Source organism: Toxotes jaculatrix, chromosome 3 (assembly GCF_017976425.1).
Source record: "Toxotes jaculatrix isolate fToxJac2 chromosome 3, fToxJac2.pri, whole genome shotgun sequence".
NCBI classification, from domain to species: Eukaryota; Metazoa; Chordata; class Actinopteri; family Toxotidae; genus Toxotes; species Toxotes jaculatrix.
This window is the reverse complement of record NC_054396.1, coordinates 23454934-23475951: the sequence shown is the minus strand read 5'-3', so window position 1 is coordinate 23475951 and position 21018 is coordinate 23454934. Positions and strand designations below refer to the sequence as shown.

The 21018-nt window shown below is 39.8% G+C and overlaps 2 protein-coding genes across 6 annotated transcripts in view; both read right to left on the bottom strand.

Moving 5' to 3' along the window:
- The window catches only part of LOC121178864 (transcriptional enhancer factor TEF-5-like), a 30456-nt gene extending 22960 nt beyond the window's left edge, over positions 1-7496 (bottom strand). For all 5 annotated transcript variants that reach the window (XM_041033284.1, XM_041033287.1, XM_041033286.1 and 2 more), the window contains exons 1-2: positions 7338-7496; positions 6854-6995 (exon numbers count right to left, since the gene is read on the bottom strand). The gene's annotated coding sequence lies outside the window, so the exon portion shown is untranslated. The remainder of the gene's footprint in view (positions 1-6853; positions 6996-7337) is intronic.
- Positions 7497-9055: 1559 nt separating this feature from the next.
- On the bottom strand, positions 9056-20247 carry LOC121179486 (tubby-related protein 1-like). Its single transcript, XM_041034375.1, is given in 18 exon segments — positions 9056-10143; positions 10365-10536; positions 11208-11306; positions 11430-11538; positions 11672-11784; positions 11896-12060; positions 12215-12297; positions 12371-12505; positions 12656-12775; positions 15134-15262; positions 15352-15468; positions 15643-15775; positions 18860-18908; positions 19317-19382; positions 19484-19570; positions 19704-19738; positions 20178-20204; positions 20206-20247. Coding segments are annotated over 18 exon segments (1815 nt in total). The 3' UTR covers positions 9056-10009.
- Between the last annotated feature and the right edge of the window lie 771 nt (positions 20248-21018).

Here is a 21018-nt window from a genome sequence, read left to right as displayed (position 1 = left end):
TACAGTAGGTCACTTGTAAGTTCAAAGGTTTTTTTTTTTATTTTGCTTTTGCTGTTAATTTTACACGCATGCACATTATTTACTTGATTCTTAAAACTTTTAAGTTAAGTGTTTCCCAACTTTAGCTGTGGTTTCTCAAAGCAACTGAAGTTCAACAGAAACTGGCTCCTCCTCGCAAGCAACACGAGAGTCGGAGAAACTTTTATTTTAATGATGTCAAGACGGCCTGAGCTTGAAGCACAAAAACACAACCTTTTTGATGTTACTCGTTAAAAATGCTGTAAATACCAGACAACACAACAAACAGAAATGTGCATTTTCTCAGGCCAGTTCCGATAGAGAGGTTGGTGCAGAAATTGCCAAGTTCTTTTTGCACCGTCGGACCAGAATCATCGACTAAAGAGTCCGCCATCTTTATGAATCAGGTCCGCTGGATTGAGGAGCGACAGAGATATACTTTGAGCTCAGGCACAAACCAAAAACTGCTACAATCATTAGGTATATTTACAACATATTTTCTCCAGGTGCTTTCAGGTGCACCCAATTGTCATTCAGCATCTTGCACTTGTTCTACATCGCTTCAAAAAAAAAAAAAAAGCAGCATGCAACCCAATGACCACTAATCCTGTCACAGTTTAGCATCTTTCAAATATGATTTTTCAGGGGATCAGGTAATGTAGACTTGTAGGTGTCTTAGAGCCCTGGTGGTGCTTTTCAAACTAGTATCCTTATCATACACCAGAATCAGAAGTATCTAACAAACTTTATTCATTCAATATTTATGTACAAATAATTTGTTTTGGTGCCAGTCCCAGCACAATAAAAGAGAAAAACTGAATATAGATAAGCATTAGTTGAGGACAGTCCAACAAGCTGTAAACATAGCACTGACATTTTACACATCCACCAGTTTCAAAGTTTTCATTTGAAGTCCTGTTTTTGGCAAACCACTGAATGGAAGACCAATAGTCACTCTCCTTTCAGCTCTGTTTTGGTCCCTATCAACTCCTGAAGGAAATATCTGGCTCTTTAGCTGCTAAATGCTCCACTGTGTTCACCGGCTAGTTGCTAACTTAGTCCGTCTTCCGTTTGGTGCAGTTTGGTGTATAAGAGCTTTTTGCTGAAAAGCTGATGATGATGAGAGCGTTCAGACAGAACCAGAACAGGAAACCTGCGGGCTGTAAAACCAAAACGATGATCTGAGAGAAGCTGAAATGATGAGGGAAACTGCAGAGTCAGGTGGTTATTCTCTGAGAATCCATCACTGCAAACACCCTTTACGTTATAAAAAATCATCTCATAAGTTGTTTGTATAAAAATACTAATTACAGAACCTTTAAGATAAAGATTAACAGGTATCTTAAAAACAAAACATTTCTGCTCAATTTGATTTAGATGTTTTTAATATTAGTTCTTGTTATCAAGGTAAATGTAAATCATACCAGACACACTTACGTGCAAATCAGCTGCCCTCTTCTATCCACGACTCTGTACACCCCCATCACCATGACTCAAGTCTACTGACTCATGTCCCAAAGCAGATTGTTAACAGATTTCCGTCAAATCTGAATCTTCTACTGCTGATCCATCGAGCCTGTTGTGTTTGCATGTCTTATCAATGCCCACTGGCAGACTGTATATGCCTCCATCTGTTTGCTAACCAGTACACTACAAGATTTATTCCTGTCTCTAAAAATGCAGCCTTTGTTAAGTTGCTGCTAGAGTTGGGACACTTGTTGGCAAAGAACACACCCGTGCTGGCAGCCAAACGGCCCCCCGCTCAGCAGAGAGTTAAACACACCTCCACCAAACTTAATGTTTATACACAGTAACAAATCCGCAGCCTAAAAACTCCTCCACATAAAAACCACACGTCTTGTTAAGGTTGAAGGGCGCTCACAGATGTAGAGTGAGCGTTCACTGTCACAGCGAGACCCCCCTCCACACACACCAACAGCCACACAAACACACACTTGACAGGGGAAACAACAGGACTTGGCGGCAGAAGGAGCAGCTGCTCTCTAAGGTCAGATTACAGATAAAGAAAACATTTTAGGTTCCAGGCCAGGAAAGCTGCTCTCTGACAAGAACTGGAAACGCTGCCTTATTCCTCCTGACACACAGAAACGCACACAGATGCATTACCAGCAAAGGCACATGTTTAACAGTATTACTGCTCCTTAATTTAGGGGATAAATTGAAGGTGATGAGCTGGCTTGAGTGTCGGCCTGTCTGCTCCACGTTTGCTGCCGACTCTGCTGCCTTACTCAGAGTCATGAAAATACAAGCCCCATCTCCAAAAAAATCAGAGTCACCACCCTCCCTTCTCCCTCCTGTGTCTGTGTTTGGCCCTAATAAATTCTCTCCAGCTCCTCCAATAACTTCCTCCTACTTCCTATCTGGCACGGCGCTCAGGAAACAATCAGAGCTGAGAGTGAGAGGAGGGCTGGACAGCCAACAGCTCACACGGCAAGAGGCAGAAAGAGAGGCAGAGGGAAAAGTTGAGACAAACACACACACATGAACACATGCCACATGCACGCCTTGTCCAGTCAAACATTTGCAGTTTGATACCAGCTGCCCAAGAAAAATAAAAACGTTCCGAATAACGTCTTGCACGCAAGAATGACCAGCTGCATCTTTCTGTGTGGACACGATCTGAGCTGAAAGAGTCTGACATACATTTTTCAAACATTTACACCACAGAAATCACCGCAAGTGACTCTTGTTTGTTGTTTTCTTGTAAACAAATCACACAGTGAGGAAACAGGCTAACTCACTCTGAGGTAAGAAGAGGTTACTAGTTTCCTAAATGAGTCACTGTGAGACTCAAGCGGATAAATGAGTGTCACACGTTGAGCCAGAGCATGAACATGAGGCCTGATTCATTCATTCATAGTTCTATTTTAACACTGGATGTTGCTGGCTATGCAGCCTACCTTCAATTGTCACACTGAGGGAATTAAGCCTTAATCTAGCTGAAGAGGGAAAGACTGACACAAAGCGGGGCGAGTGCGCCAGGGTGCTGCTTTTTTTTTTCTTCTTCTTCTTTTTTTTTTTTTTTTTTTACAGCCTGAATCAGCATTTTAATCGGAAATTTTCCAGGGAACGTAGCGGAGAAGCCATTCTAGCCTGAATTGGTCATTTTGTGGTGAGGGGAGCGGTTTGAAGCCATAATCTGTGAAACCTTTAAGACATGCATAACTCTGCAGCAGAATGCACCAGCCAATAATTCATCTAACCGTATAAATTGTGGAACAAGGCATTAAAAGCAGCCATGGCTTTGATCAGGGCCATATAGAGGGGATTTTCACGAGGGCAAACTACGATTAGACATAAAAAACTGAGCCAGTGACAAAACTTGTTGCACTGTTGCACATTTAATGTATGTACATTTACTCCTAAAGGTCTGTTCATACTCAAAATCACCCAGACATCTGTGCTGTTTTATATTACAAACAACCAAAGAAAATAACTCTGTGCTGAAGAAGGAGATCATCCCCCAACCCAAAACGCTCTGAGCACAGGGATTAAAGGGGTTTCACATGAGTGCCCTTGGGTCACTAGAGCTCCAGTGCGACACACAGGCCACACACACACATGTCTCTGAAATACCAGACAGGTCCAGTGCAGGAGTTAGCCCGCTGTTATCTACAATGGAGGCCGAAGGTGCCACAGACACTGGCCCGCATACTGCACTCTCACAGACATTTCTACAGATTAACTTTATGTGGAACATCACTCGTAACAGTTGGTCGCCAGAGAAAGAACAACTAAAACGTTTAGCAACTTGGGGACAACTGACACAAAGACTACACTGTTCTAGGCCACTCCCTGGCTCCTCCCCTGAGTGGTCCGAACAGGAGGCCAGAAAGCTTATCTGTTAAAACCTCATGGTTTGGTGGATATGTAAACATGTGCGCTGCATTAACGTGAATACAATGTAGATAATTTATGTTATTATGGACTTTGAGGAAGAAGTAACTGGTGGATGTTCGAGGATACATTTGATTAATTCCAGTTGGTGTTAGAGCATGCAACTCTTGGAATTTTGCTTTTTCTTCACAGGTTGAATCACTGTAATAAATTGCGCAAAGCACAGCATGCCCTTCATCAACACTACTTTTACCCAGCCACTGCTACTTAGGGTTGAACTGCATATTGTTTTCCAGATTGTCATTAATGCCCTACTGCTGCAGCGTGCTGTAGGCTTTTCTCTGAGGCCTTCTGTGTGCTCACCATTCAGACATAAGTGGTATTTGTTCAGATCTGGGTTGACAGAGGGGTAAGTGTCCACCATTTGGACGAGCACTTCTGGGGATGGTGCTAAAAAAGCAACCAAGGTCTGCACAAATGGGCAAAAGCTCATTAGCCATCCTCCTGTGGGTTTAACACAAACGGGTGAAGCTGCTGGTGACAAACGGTCAACAGACCTGCATCCAAAGTAAACACTCTGCGGCGCAAAGAAAGGATGCACTTTGGCTCTGGAATCAGCAAAACACCACCAATTATCTGAAATACCTACAGTCTCTTTACGATTTCTGTTAAAGCATATGCTTTAAAATATCCAAAACATCAGAGGATTACAGATTTTTTTTATCCTCATGAAAAGAACACATGCTCATTAACTCTTCCCTCTGATAAACGGCCTGAAGGAACACAGCTGGGGAGTAAAAAGAGAGAAAACGGCCACTTTAAGGGGATATTACCCCAAGTAATCTAATTGACCTCCATGACACGGGTGAAGCTGTAAAACTTTCCCCTCACATTTAACTCTCACACAAGTACAGAGCGTACACGCTAAATCCACAACGGCTGAGAAACATAAAGTACGTTCAAGGAAAAAAAAAAAAAGACCACATTATACATTGGGAGGCCTGATGCATTCAGGCTGCACAGAAACAATGGAGGGGAATCTGTCGGAGCAGCAGAATACTTAATCCTTTCCAGATTTACCCATCAGCATTGAAATCTATTATTAGGCATCTTGGCGTGTCTCATTTACCAAGGACACATTGTTTGGTTGTAATGGTTGGACGTTTCATTTCAGAACATCATTTCCACATGTTAATATAAAGTGGCTCTTAAGACAGAGTCAAACTATAGAGTTTACCTCTCAACCATGACTTAATAAGACCAACTAGGAAAAAAAAATACAACTACCTGCCATAAGACATCTGATCATCGTCTTTATCAGAGCTGCATCAAAAGGTTGGAGCTCAAACAGGATTCAAAGACCTCACCACCAGCCTGTGGCATTTAAATTTACAGCCACATGGATTAAAGAAGGAGCAGTAAAAACTGTTCCCCTGCTGCGGAGCTTTGTTTCCCACCAAACGTGCTGAAAATATTTTAAAAATATGTAAAATACATACTGAGGAAACATTATGTTGTATAACTTTAAGGAATGTTGAGACAGTAAAAACAAACAGTAACAAACAGCAAAGTTAACAGGTTATTCTGCTTACTGTCAGTAACCTGACAGACTGCATTCTGTTGTTTGGTCAAACCTGTTGACTGGCAGTGATTTAGCTCGGCAGCTCATGTGACTGTTCAAATTTAGGATGAAGTAGGTGCTAACAGGTTGTTTATAAAATCTCTAATCAGCTAAAAGATTTGGCTCGGTCAAAAAAAAAAAGGAAAAAGAGAAAGGTTTACCCCGACTCTGAGACTCTGAACTAACAACACAGACTGAGAGCAGGTGTAGCCTGAGGTGGCACAAACATAATTATACAATTAGCTCTCACACATATCCATGCATCTCAAATCCTCACCTATGAATTATGTACTTAGTGGGACTTTGCAGAGTATCATCACATTCCCTGTTTCTTGGCATGAAAAAAAGAAAAAGATAGAAAGAAAGAAAACGTATATCTATCCCAAAGATAGAAAGATTCTGTAAATAGTCATTTAATTCATGAACATTTCCTTTTAATTAAATAATGACCAGGTATTATCAAGTAATCAGATGCCAGGTTAAAGTTCGAAATGAAGAAAAATTAGGGTATTATTTATCAACACATAGGACATGATGTCACGTTTCCCTTGTGCCGTAGTTTCGAGGGGAGCTCTCACAGACGCACACTTCTTTTTACAGAAATTTAGTTTTTCTTACATCCTGGAGTCCGTCACATATTTCACATGGGATCGGAATTTCATCTAAATTGACCAAAGCTGGCAGGTTCTGATTTTTTTCTTTTCATGTTTAGTTATCAGCTAACAAACCAACACAGAAGAGTTGGTATTTCTGAATAAAACTTACCGGCATATGTAACAGAAATATAGGTGTAGATCCAGGTTGGTAAAAATCCTACACCCTGGCTTTATTTTATATTTGCCATTTGTTTGTATAATTGCCAATGGGCTGGTATTCTGTGGTCCAAACTTTTTTCACTGGTCAGTACATTGCAGTGCACGTCTGTGTACGTATTTATAAATAAAGTCTGTTTTAAAGTAGTGTAGTTCCAGATGTGAGAAAAAGTTCTAATCTAAAAGTGCAAAGCGAATAATGTTAAAATTAGAGTTTTTTTTTTTTAAATGCAACACTCTTTAAATGTTTGACCCATATCTGCCTTTAAAAGAAAACTAAATGTGGTGACAGTGGTGTTTACTTCTAATTAATTTAAATCTCATCATTATCAGACATAAACAAAACAGAAAGTGCCCACAACTATCAGCCTCCGTTTGAACAGATTTTGTTTTTTGTTTTTTTAACCTTGGGATTGTTTCTGTCTTGTTTTAAACAAGTAAACTGCTTTGTATTTCAGTGCCTAATAAATTCACGTCTGCTGGCGGACGAACAGCAGATCTTGCCGTCGTTTAACGATGCTGACAAACCAAGAACCCGTCTTACCTTTGGGATGCCGAGATCCAAACCAGACTCAAGTTGTGTATTCCTCCAAATCGTTTTGTTTGTCTCCCTCTCTGCCTCTAGGTATATAACTGTTGGATTCCTCTTGAGGAACAAGACTGGAAGTTTTGGATCCAGGTATGAACTGTGCGAGACAGAAAACAAACATATTGGCCCAGTTCTCTGCTGTCATAGGCGAAGCTTTTTTTTTCTTTCTTTCTTCTGAAATACTGTGTGTCAATGAGCGGGCTACCGGTGGAAATCTGATTGTACGGAGCCTGTCAAAGATATCCCTGCACACTGGGAAAGTCAAACACAATAGACTATCAATCTGCAAATGTTTTCTTCCCTCCCAACGCAGGGAGCTCCACGGAAAAATGTGAAAAATGACAATGATCTGAAAACTTCACCGAGACAAGCGGCATGAAAAAACTCCCCAGAAAAAAAGGCTCTAAACAGAAAGAGGGAACATTTGTGGAGAACTTACCTTTTTATTTTGGCAGTCACCTTCTCGCGTTCAATGAAAGCAGCTGGTCAATTTAGTAACTTTGTTATAATTTGGCGCCTTGTTGTTTTCCGTAATATTTCTCAGAGGTTTGACAGTATAAGTGGAATGTTAAGTATGACTTTGGTATGAAATCAACGCACTACACTGGAAAACGAAGGGGGAGGAAAAAAAAAAGACTTTCAAGGAGGAGCCACTGGTGCGCGTCAATCAACAAGCTTGGGGGGCAGTGACTTCACTGCAGGCTCCGCCTCTCCGCCTCCTCGACCCCCCCACCCCGTCTCCAAACCGTGAGTAGCGACTGCAGCTTCCTGCCCAAAAAAATCAGTTTGACCAAACACACACACCAAGAGGCATAAGTGTGTTTTATTTTACTTCTTTTAGTGAAGTTTTCATGTTGTAAAGGAAGTGAAGTGTTTCAATAGACTAGTAGGCTTCGTTTTTACAGACAAAGAAGAAATTCTAATTTAAAGAATTTTTGTTTGTTTTGTTTAAGAAATGCAGTGTCTTGTTATGAAGTATCTAGTGCAAATAAGAACCACAAATAAAACGTAATGATCTGAGATGGGGGTGAGCCAAACGATCCAAATGGAACAAATAGGATGCAAATCTAATATTAACATCGATATCTATGCTCCCTGTTTTATAATCCTCCTCTAATACTCCACCTAGGGACTTGCCCTAACTCTAAAAGGAAACATCAAAGCCTGATATTCAATCCATGATTATCATATGCAAACCAACTTTCAATCTGGTCACTGTTTTCTATGGGGGTATCTACAAGCCACATCTTGACATTAGGTACCTCCTTACTTAAAAGTGTAAGGGAAAACCTATGGAATTTTATTGTAAATTCTTAAGGATATGCTAAAGCTTACAAAGATACCAAACAGTTAGCCTAATACTATTTTTTTTTCCATTCTTGGGGGTAATTTATTGCAAAATAAATAAATAAATCAACTATTGTACATGTGCACATCTCACTAAAGTAAACTTAGATCCTGAGCACATCTCCATCCAGACCCAGCAACAGCTCCTTCTGTTGGTCAGCTGCATGGTTGCAACATTTTAACAGTACATACAGTATTTATTCACCACTGAGACACAAAAGCAGAAGTGGTGTACATACAGAAAATCTGTGAAAATGACTAACACTGATCGTATTAGCATTTAAGAATGACAACAGTACTCCTGACAGTTGTTTAGCTGGAAATCACGTAACAGTAAAAAGACAATGGGGGGAAGAAGAACTCACCCAACAGCATCTGTCCAGGAGAGCTGCCAGCTTCAGGCTTCATTTAATCTGCGAGTTTGGACAACTGCCTGAGCAGGTTCAGGCAGAAAACACACCTCTCGCTCGCTCTCGAGGCCCTCGGCCCAAACAGGTTTTTCTTCACCCTGAGTGAAGCTTCTCTCGACATGTAAGGCAACTACTGGAGAAAAGCGTGGGTGTCTCTCAAAACCTGCAACTGGCAGGAATCTTTCAGATTATCTGCCAGCTGCCTGTTCAGAGCAGATGATACTGTCAAAAACATTTAGTGTAACAAATTACCAAACGTTATGGTTATATGGTATGTCATATTGTAAAATTTAAGCATTTTGGGCCACAGACATTGGTGGTTGACAGATAAATGCATTTATATGATAAATGTTGATTTAAAAGAAATGTAATTCATATGCTTTATTAAATATCATCTGTACAATAAGCCTAGAAATGCAACAAAGGCAGTGTTCGGAAAAATAAATGAATTTTACAAAATACTGGAACCAAAAAACACATAAATATAAAAATCTACAGAAGCTCAAATTGGACTGAATCATCAGAAAGTAGACAAGAGGAATCTCCAGAGTAAAGAGCTAAGTCTGACTGAATATTTTGTAAAGCATTACACATTGACATCATTAACACTACACTACGATGCTGCTATTCCATTGTGTTATACATATGTTTCTTTAACAATACCTGATATCTAGAACTGGTCACCACAATACAGAAAGCCTGTTGTGGAAGCTTCAAATAAAAGTAATTTTATTCTTGTAATGCTATGAGTTGATATCTCACAAAGTGTAACTCTTCAAATTAAAATTAGATTTTTGCCTTAAAGAAACTAGATCTTCTCATTATGATCAATTTTTTTTTTGGTGTGTTTGATTTTCAAAGTCACATCTGACACAAGACATTAGTGACCTATTGGTATTTTAAATACAGCCCAGTACAGCGATTCAACACAATACAGCACAACAAAGCCAAAAACATTAACACAGTTTAACATCTTTTGATGATGTTAGTGATCTTTAAACACCTTCATCATCGAGGTGCGCCGTCACCTCCTCAAAAAAGCCATAGCTCTCCGGTCACTGGAGTCCTTTGAAGCGGTGTGACCCGTAGAAATTCAGACATTTCCACTTAAGTACAGTGCCATTCTGTGCCACATCAGATGTTAATACAAGATCAGTTTTGCAACTTACTCCTGGAGGGAATCGCATGCTCATATAGGCAGCAGGCATTGCCACATTCAAGGAACCGTCATTTGTTATCTGCGCCTATTGCAGGAAGTGTTGGAGGCGAGTCCCAAGACATGGGTTGGTCTGATGTGAGCGTGGGCGTGTTGCACCCTGGTTTCAGTGTGCGTAGGCGACTGGGGATCTTTCTGTTACTCACAGGCAATTTTGCCATCAAAGCTGGAGAGCGCGATGGCAAAGGCCTGCACGGCACACAGCGGGTAGTTGAAGTCCAGTGTGAAAATGTCATCCGCTATCCGTCCAAACTGCATCACAATGTAGTCCACTAGAAAAGGAAAGAAATTGGTAAAGAAACTGTTAAAGTGAGGACTTCTTTTGTCATTTTAAAACTTTTTTTTTTGCTATAGAAGCCTAAATTAATGACCATCGTGGGCGTGAGGGACACTCATCCCCTCTTGTCTACTAGAGAAGAGGATAAATGGTCTCAGTGTCTCCAAACAAAGTGATACAGACAGATGGACAAACAGAGAGATCAACAGTTCTCACAGTCTTTGTTATGGACTATCTGGAAGTTCTTGATGGAGGCCTGGGTGACTCTGCCGTTGAAGTTGAGCACATGAGACGCTGTGTCTTCGTTCCACACTGGCGTCTTGTTGTGAAGCTCGATGAGATTTTCCATCCTTCTATTCTGGTATCTTATCAACAAGCCGTCACATTCCTGTGATGAATTGGCAAAACACAAGTTAGTGAACACCAACAAAGGCTAATATGATTTTACACATTGGCCTTGTGCTGCTCTCATAATAAACAGGCAGCGTGCCACGAATCAAGCTGTGGGCAGTATGGATATCATTTGTTGACACTGGGAATAGCAGGGGATTCTGGGATGCCGGATTTTGCTAATGAGTCATCTGATGGTCTCACACACATGAATCAACAAGTCAAAATATCCTCAGTTGGAGGTGCCTGTGTGATAATCCCAATAACATTTGCTTTCTTACCTAAAAAGGGCTTGTTCTTTTCTTTCTATTTCACTTTTCTCCATTTTATTCCTGGCTTGTTTTACCATATAGTGCGACCAAAGTGAGCCTTGTAATCTCTTTTTTTTTTAGGTATATCTGAGAAGATGAGGAAGACTGGAGGTATGTTCTGTATGTTTGTGTGTTTTATGAAGGACATGTAAAAAGAAACCTTTAACGTACAGTAAACGGACCCTTATGTAAGAATATATGCATTGTCCCTGGTGTATTCTATTACTTTACACATTTATTTTGTATATATGTGCCACTAAAGGCAATAAAATTAAAACAATACGATACAAATTAATATAAATACAAGTGAAATGAAACAAACAACTATAACAAAACAAAAGAAAAAATACTATCTTACATTTCTTGGTCGGAGTGGCACTCGCTCGTTGTCCTTGCTCATCCCTGGAATGATGACTGTCATCCTTCTGGGCCCTTTCATTCCTAAGACATTTGTTTCCTGATGCGAGAAATAAGTCAAATCTGAATTTTCACATTGTCCACTTTTGTCTTTTAAACCAAATGTAGCCTAAAACAGTATTCACGAAACGCACTGTAAACAGTGAGATTTAAAACGACTTACATAGATGATGCCTGCTAACTCCTGCCGTGCGTTAGACATGTCTGGAAGAGCTCTTTCTGGATTCAGAGCATTGTCAAACACTGTGAACTTAGTCCCCATTAAGTTTGACCTGGGAAATGTATAAAAGAACATTTAAAATTAAAATCTCACAGCAAATGAATGAGGAAAACAGAGCTGATATTACGCTGATATTTTCCACACTGCTGTTGAGCGAATTAATCGATTTTTGAAGTGCAGCGTACCTCAGCTTTCCAACAAAATTCTCTCCACCTCTTGATAAATCTGTGGCATCAGTGGAGATGAGGTAATTTGAAGTTGCACTTTTCTTTCTTTTCCTCCCAGCCAACAGGAATGTCTACAAAGAAAAAAAAAAGATAAGGACAAGCAGTCCTTATCTTTAATAAAGAGAGCAAATTCCTAACCTAAATTATAAACTGTCAAACTCCAACAAAGATAAAACCCTGACCTTTTTTTCATTGTCTAGATGAAGGTAATACAGAGGGTAGAGGCTCTTATCCATCCCTCTCTGGTCTCGAGTCACTCTGCATTTGATGGTCACGCCCTGCGAAGCTGGCTGCATCACAAACTTCTCCAAGCAGTCAAACTCAATCTCAGGCGATGGAGATCTCTCCTGATCAAGAAGAGTGAGCAGGTAAATTATGATTAAAACCACTGTTTGCTGTATGGTTCATTTGCAATTAAAGTGCAATGTTTGCTTGGCTGTGTAACATGACTATACCAGTGACTGAATCATTTTATGGGTGAATTGTGGGATTTTGACACACCTTTTTTTTCTTCCCTTTGCCCTTTTTCTTCTTTGATTTTTCTTCTTTTTCGGAATCAGAACCATCACTCTCTTCTGCCTTTCCTGAAACACACAACATACTTGTTGTAAGCTTGCCTGTGACTCAAACAGTGGAATAAGTTCCTTGCAAACTTGCCTTTCTTCTTTGTCTTCTTGTCTTTGTCCTTGTCTCCTGATGCTTGGAACATGGACGCAGAGCCAGCGGTGGATTTCTTCTTTGATTTGGTCGACTTTGTCTCTTCCTCGCTGTCGTCACTGTCTGATTTGGCAGCTGCTCAAAATAAAGTTTAAAAATTTGTATGAACTCTAACTAAGATACTTGAGTCAGCTAAGATGCATGGTCTCACACACAGTAAAGGGGGCTAACATGAGGGCAAACCATATAGTTTTCAGTTGTGACAGTACATGACAATGCAATCACCTTTCTTCTTGCTTTTTGAGTCTTTTTCTCCATTTATCTGGAACATTGAAGCTGGCTCCTTCTTCTTATCCTTCTCTTTTGACTTGGACTTTTTTTCTTTTCCATCAGAATCTTTGTCTTCTGAGAAATGAGAAACAAGTACAATTTGGAAAAAGGTTCTTGGACGTGATACCAAAGTGGAGAATCACGTGAGAATCAAGTTAATGATTTTTTTTTTTTTTTTAGTTGAATAATGCCAATCTCCCTCCTTGGTGTACTACATTAGACTGGACTTGGAGAGGAGTGTGGGGCGAGAGCCAAACAAATCTAAACTGCAATTAATCAACAAGCACAGATTTGAGACCGTGACAGATTCTAAAGAGCGGAACAAATGTTTAGCATGCAATCCCGATTCTGTGTGTGCTCAGACTGAAATCTGCTCTCACTGTTTCTTCCAGCTGTTTTGTCAGACTCTGAACACTTGAGACTGTGAGAGGGATTTAGGCTTCACCACGGCTCAGGTTAGGGCCATAACTTTTACAGTTAATTTGTTTTAGACCGAGGGAAAAAAAAGCTAATGAAACACACTGGGAAGTAGACTGATGTTACTTGCACATATTTTATCTGCTCTCAGCTGGAACTTTATATGCATGGGGACCCAAGATAAAACTGAGAATGCCAAACTTGGGAGATGTCCAGGAGAAGGATGCTGAATTCCTCACTCAGATCTAGTGGCACAAGTCTTGTGTCCTCATCCAAACCTCAATTACATTCACGATGCTGTCAACGCTCGCTTGTTCCACGACACTGAATCTGTCCCGGCATGTTCTCACATCTTGACTTGCTGACTGATTACTGCTCAGAGCTGTTTGTGTTGCCTGTATAGTTTTACTTAGCGGACTGAAAGCACATAGTGCAGAATCTGCTAAGGTGAGCACTATAGCATGTACTAATTCCCCAAAAGAGGTCTCATAACTGGTCAAATCTGGTTAAATACTGGTTAAATACAAGTTAGGCAAAATGTCAACTGTCATGGTGTGTGCCATGACAGTTTTTTTTTTCCTTCCAATGTAACATTTGAAATCCCTTTGTGTTGTTTGTTCCAAAATCTTACGATATAACTTGTGATTCTACAGCTGAATTGCACCGAACTAAAATAAAATTAGGAATTCACAATATATAATATATTATAATATATAAGATATTTTCTTGATATAGTGCAGTATGGAAAGCTTCCCACAGTAGTTATTATAGTTAGTAATTTATTGCTATCGGTCAGAGCATAAAGCAGGCTACTGATATAATTTAATCTATTTCCATGGTTACCACATGCCTGCTCCTCCTTACTTTGGAGGAGGAGCAGGCAGCCACAAACACAAGTTAGTGCAGGTATTTCTGAAATGACTGACGGCTTATCAGAGGTGGAGGAAGGTTAAGTTGAGCTCAGAGGCAAGAGTGCTGGAGATGATCCAACCAGCACTCTGGGCTATATCATAAAGTAATTCAGTGGTGAAGAGAAACTAAGAAGAGTGTGTCTGCTAAAGAGCAAGACATTGCCATGTTAAATGTTAACAATAGCATAATAAACATGTTTACTGTGACAACTGCTGCTAACCGCTGCTGATGTTCATCAGGCATAATGTTCACCATCTTAGTTTAGCATGTTAGCATGCCCACATTTGCTATATTTTTTCGCTATAAATCAAAGTATTGCAGAATCTAAATATTGGCCTGAGACTGGTGCAAAGTGAAAAGGTAAGGGATAGAAGTTCATCCTAAGGGGGACATCAAATGTCTCCCGTCAAATTTCATGGGGATCTATTCAGTAGTTGTTGTGAAACATTTTGCTCAACACCTCAAATGCCAACCCCATGACAGTGTCAGAGGAAAGTCAGGGGATCACCAGAGACAATAGCTGTTGAGACATTTCAGTCTGAACCCAAGTGGTGGACCAACAGACCGGCAGACCAACACTGCCTTTCTTACAGACATGCTGCTACCGTGACAAAACTTCCAGGTGTCTTTTAAAATCAAATGACACTAATGTGACGCTAAAGAGGAGGACAGCCTGAAAACACGCTGATGAATTAACAGCCTGTTGGCTAATCAGTGTTTCCTTATTAGGGTTATGCCAATTGAGAATTTGTTCGACTGCTTGGAAAAATAAACATTTTTTCCAGACCTCCTGCAAAGTACAAGCGCTACTCAAAGCTACAGAGGAATAAGGCCAAACCGTCCTGGGACTGCTTGGCTTTCAGACAGACTGTCATTTTTAATTGTCAGTGTTTTAATTACATTTTCCACAGTAACCACTTAAGGGCAAGTTAATCACTTAACTGCTATGTTTTGTTGCCTCTGCTACCAAGTCAGTGTTTCCACTCCCTCACCATTACACAATAAAATCATCTAATCCTTTTAACAACATTAGTCTGGTCTTATAACTGTTTTTGAGCACACTGCTAATGCTGTTAAAAAATAGTTTCCTGTTTCTTGCCATACCTTTAGACTTAGATTTCTTCTCTTTGGCGGAACTTGCTGATGGAGAGCTGTCCTTCGTTGTCTTTTTCTTAGTTTTTTTCTTAGGGGTGTCCTCATCATCGTCATCATCATCGTCATCTGTGCCAGAATCTGAAGAAATGGCAAACATTTTCACAGTTTTCCCACAGTTTTAACACAGCACTGTGTTTCCTTTGGAAGAAAAGACACTAATGACTTACCTTTCTTCTTTTTTGGAGCACTTTTGGCTTTCTTTTTTGGTTCTTTATCTTTTGCTTTCTCCTTTTCTGGTTCGTCCTTATCTTTTTCTGGTTTCTTTTTCTTCACCTTCTTTCCGTCTATAGTGTTTATACGGAAACAGCAATGTAACCAATTTGGTTAAATTATACTAACACCAAAACCCTCAACATATCAGAGTATGTCATTTGCATTCTTTGAAGGAAATGCTTAAAATATCACAGACTCCTTCCTTCACAGGAGAGTCTGTGATATCACAAGAAGAGTCTTCTCACTCTGGACGGCTAAGCTGTCCTCTTCAGAAGCATCTTCATTTTTCTTGGTCTTTGTTTTTTTGGGCTTGGCTTCAGTTCCATTCGTCTTGTCTTCTGCTGTGCCATTGGCCTCTTCCTTCTTCTTTTTTGGCTTCTATCAATTTCCTTTACAGATACAAAACACAATTAGAGATGAGACTTGTGTAAGAAAGAGAGGAGAGGAAAGAAAAGATGATAAAATAATAAATAAATATCTTGGAGGACTAATTAAAACCAGCATTTAAAGATCTTAATTAATACTAATACTAATACTAATACTACTACTACTACTACTATTACTACTACTACTAATAATAATAATAATAATGATAATAATAACTCACCATTACAAAGTCAGAGGTGAAGAGAGGCAAAGAGAAGAGTGGGAAAAAAAGATCAACAAGAATTATATTGTTACTGCTTCTAGAGCTATTAATATTATGGTTCCATTATAAAATAGAATCTATTAATTTTATGTTCAGTGATTCACATTAATTTTGAAGATCATCCTCACATCAGCACAGTAATAAAACAGTCACACTGTAATATCAAGTAAATCAATACAAGTAGCTTCTGGCAAAGCTGTTCTTTAAGCTGCTGATATCAGGTTGTATTTACTACAAGTAAACTGACTTAAGATCTCATGTTTAGTTACAGCAGGTCAATGAAATAACAGGTCATGAGGTGATTACAGTTATATTATGAGCGTAAACCCGTATTTTCTAGAACTGAATAATCTATTACTATTTTTGATTAGACAGTTTTGTAACACAACAAAATAATAGGAAAAAAAAACAAGTTTTGTAACAACTTTATGTAACTTGCTCAGGCCTCCTCCTGAGTGCTGAGAAATTTAAAATAAATACATGGCGGCATGGTCGCAACAAGTCACAAACTTTATATAACGTGTTTGACGCATGAGATTGCAAATCAATCACTTCATGAAGCATGAATAAATGACTAAACAACAAGCAGGCCTGCTGAGAGCGCTGATGGAAATATACTGAGAGCCAGGGGTATAAAATGACAGCATTTGAAAGCCAGTTTCCATGTATAAACTCTTTCTTGCCTGTTGTTCTTTATTTAAAATAAACAGTACTTTGTGCATATTTTTGTCAAAATGTAATTCTTCATAACTCTCTCCAGTTTGCAGATCTTTCTTCATCCCCTGTAATATTGGCATTCATCAGGACTGTCTAGACACAAGCTTAAAGTAGGGGGTTCAAACCCCTGACCCTTTGCTCTCCCACATAATATCCATCCACTAATGCATTCATCTGTGTGATACTGTAATTTCTACACAAAATAGTCAAATATATCCATGTCATTGTGGGCAAAGCGAAACTCTGTTGTGTTCTTACCAAGTACTTTTACCAAGTGAGTAGTGTGAGGAGTAAGAAAACTAAAGCACTGAAAGAAAATTGACAGGAACAATGTGTCGCTGTTCCAAATCACAGAGAAGGAGGTCAGTGTGATTGCGGCCAGCGGAGACAGTAAAGGTAATCCTATTAGATGTAGATCCCTGCATCGATGGAGGTCTATTTGCGTCCACAGACAATCCACAACTCGAAGTAATGGCAGAAGCTTTGACCTTTGTCATACTGTAATCAGCTGTTGTATAAAAGTTTAGGAGGCCATTATATATAATTGGTTATCAGTTGTAATAATACTTCATCCTGTGACACTGGCTAGTATTTTTTTTAGAATTACACTTATCGGACAGCAACTTTATTTTAAGTATTATTGAAAATATTAGACACATAAGAATTTAAGAAAATCTTTTGTCTTATTACTGCCACACAGTTTGTTGTCAAATGTTTGGTTGTTACTCTAAGCACATGTTTCTAAAATAATGTATCTGAAACTGTGCCAGTGACCTTTTTAACTGCCCGGTAAATGCTAGAGGTGTTGACACATATACCGATTAATTACAGCAATTTACTAAGAGCATTTAGATGTAAGGAACCAAATTATTAAATTATGATCCAATAATCAATGTTGTGTAAAACGAACAAAGATATGAAAGATATGTGTGGTAACACTGAAAAAAGAAAGAAAAAAAAAGTCCTTAAAGGAGGAAACGGCATAAAGACGGAAATGCTGTCGTCACCATAGTAGCACTGTAAGTGGTTTGGGTGGCTGGATTACTGACTGCCTTCAATCCCTCATACATGCTTTTTCAGCAGCGTTGCTCAGCAGATGAACTTCATAAACTTGCGAATATCATCAACAGATATGGAAGCTGATGCTGAATATGAAGTCACCTGCCTACAGAGATTATTTTCAGTTTTGAAGTCACGTCCGAATATTGTTTCAGTTGGATAACCTGTCTTACTCTAATGGGAACACTTCCCATGCTGGCATTTGTACCAGTTACTTCACATGTGGGTCAGATTATTTTCTACATAATCAATCGCCCAAATGTCTTTGATTTAAATTTAAATAACCAAAATACTCTAAATCACAAACATAAATTTGAAGTACAAAAAAAGACTTAATGTGTGTATCATGAAAGCAGTATACACAAATTCTAAATCATGAGCAGTGAAAATATAAATATTATTATATGACAACAGCAAAAGTGTCAGTGGACTCTCTTTAAAGTATTTTTTGTTATCCCTCAAGTCTCACTTTCCAAATATCATTACATGTGATTACTAGGCAGCTGAATGAACACTAAGAAGTAATCTCATGTGAAAGTCAATAAAAACATCCACAAAACCACAACCCCACCCTTTTACCTTCTCTGCAGACATGGCGTGGCCTTAAACTTCAGCTCTACCACTGCTTCTTTTTAGAGGTTAGAAAATAAAAAAGCAGGCTTCTCAGCGGAGATAATGAAAGAGTGAGAAAGCCCTGTACTCACTGCGTCTCCATCAGCAGAAAGTTGTTAATAGGATTTATGTGTAAAGCCATCTGCTCAGTAGAAACACGTCAACGGGAGAAACCAACAAAGGCCCAGGAGGAGGGAGAAGACTTGTTTATCACATGTGTTCACTATCCAGACACCTAAAACTCAACGTAAGTTTTTTTTTTTTTATCTCCCGGACAGCTGTAGCACAGCTGTCACAAGATGCCTGTCCTAATTTTCTTCCTTCACACCTATTGCACTTTCAGTCAGACTGGAAGAAGCGTCTGTATATAACTTCTTTGTTCCCCATTTCCGGCATCACCTGAGGAAATGGGATTTCATATTTACCTGAACCTCCTGCTGCAGGCCCAAAGCAGAATCCTCATCTTCTTGAATCCTGAGGTCAAAATAATGACAAATATGCTATGTAATTATATATAGTTTTTGGCAACAGCAGCAATGTGCAGCCCTGTGTCAAAAGCTTCTCATCTTACCCCTCCCATCGTCAGGGAGTTTTGTGGTACAAGTGTCACATCTACTTTAACAGGTCACTCAGGGTATGGGAACTGGACCTAAGCAGGTCTGCCGAACAGCAACAAGTAAGGCTTTCCCTTGCTGCTTATTGGTTTAGCACCACTTGGCTAGGACCAGTGGAAAGTTGGTGCGGTAAAGCAGGAATAACCATTCAGAAAAGCAAGAGGCCTCAGGTCGGGCTAATTGAAGGCACGAGGAGGATTGCTCACACATACGAAAAATGCTTGCCTGGCAAGTGTATCTGTGTTGTTGTGTGGTGATGTTGACATACCTGTCCTGTGTCCAGGCCTCTTTCACGGTGTGATTGTGAAGAGGCATGTTTGTTACATCCAGATCCCTGGTCTCAATGAACAAACATGACACAGAGAGTGCTCAGACTGAAGGATATCCACTGCATTTGAAGCTGTATGTGAAGGTACATCAGTTATGCATTAACACAATCCCTCACCAAACAGTGGTTTTGCCAGGCAGCCCCGTGATTCACTCCATCCAGCTTGTGAATGCTCGTAAGTCTCCATACACATCCTGCAACCCACAGAGGGGTCACATGACCCGACTTCTAAGAGGATTTTTAACAAAGCAAGGGTACCCCCATCGACTACCGCACAACCAGAATGCCCTGACCCTTCAAGTGGGATTACTCTAATTAACCACTCACCATCTGTGCACATTTCTAGAGTTTTCATAGCAAAGCTGTGGAGATTTCCACAAGAAAGAAATTTGGCTTTACTTTACAGGAAAGTAAAACAGACTGAGGTCAAACAAAAATGTGTAGTTTAATTTCAGGTGTGTATAACTTAACCAGTATACAAGCTTAAAATTAACAAGAGCTTAAAAATTAGAGAGAGAGGTTAAAAATGTGAAGAGCTTATAGATAAGCTGAGAAAACCCAGGTCTAAAGGTTGAAAAGATGAAAAAGAAAGGTCCTCTTCTCTTCTCTAACGGCTGCTAGCAAGATGCCTTTAATACAGTCTCCATTTGCTCCAAAGGAACAGCTCGTTGGCCTGTGTTTCACCTAGTGTGCAACAGTGTGAGTGCTGAAAACATGTGAACCTGCCTAAATCAATAGAGATCAAAAACGTAGTGTCAATACAATGTGTGAAAACACAGTGTGATTTCCTCAGACAACCACCAGATGCTGCTGTTCCCCAAGAGACAAAAACACAGTGCAAGACACAGCTGTGAAGCACCAGGGGGCACATGGAGGCACAATAATTTAATTTGAGCACACATATTTTAAAAATGACTGACTAGACCTCAGCAGCAATGTTTAAAATGTATAATTATCCATCTGAAAGGTGGTTTTCCACAACCTCAAAGCTATCTCAGTCCAGTCTGTCTGTGTAGTCTCAGAGCTCCCACGAGGAGATGGGAGGAGAGTAATCACAGCTGAAGTGAACAATAACACGTGTGATAGGGAACCAAGAAGGAAAAGTAACAGCTTTTGTTTTTTTATTAGGCCAGACCCTTTGTCTCTCTGCATCGCCGTGCCGCTCACGCTGTCCAGTCTGCTGACTGCTGAAAAGGGTCTAGACTAATGGCTTTGCTGGCATTTCTGCAAACGCCTGACAGTAACATGGCAGTTGGCAGACGGCCTAAGGAAGGCCAGCGACCTCAAGGGAGCAGCAGAGAAGCCATCAAGATCTTAAAGAGACAGAAACTATAGTGTGTTTCTCACCATACACTTCCAAATCATTTTCATGTCAGTTGTGTTTTATTATTGCAAGCAAGATGGTAAACATTGTTGAAGCAATGAGAAGCAGCCCAAGAGAGTATGCCAGAGAGACTGTAAAACCAGCTCTTACTATACCAACAACTGTAAAAACAAGCCTGAATGAAATGAAAACACATTAATCAAAGTTATGGTGAAACAGGGACTATTCAAAGCAGTTGTGCAAACACTACGCCAGGAAGAATTATGTTAAATACATAAAGGTAGAGCTTCCAGTGGCAGTGACCTGTGTTTGAGGAGG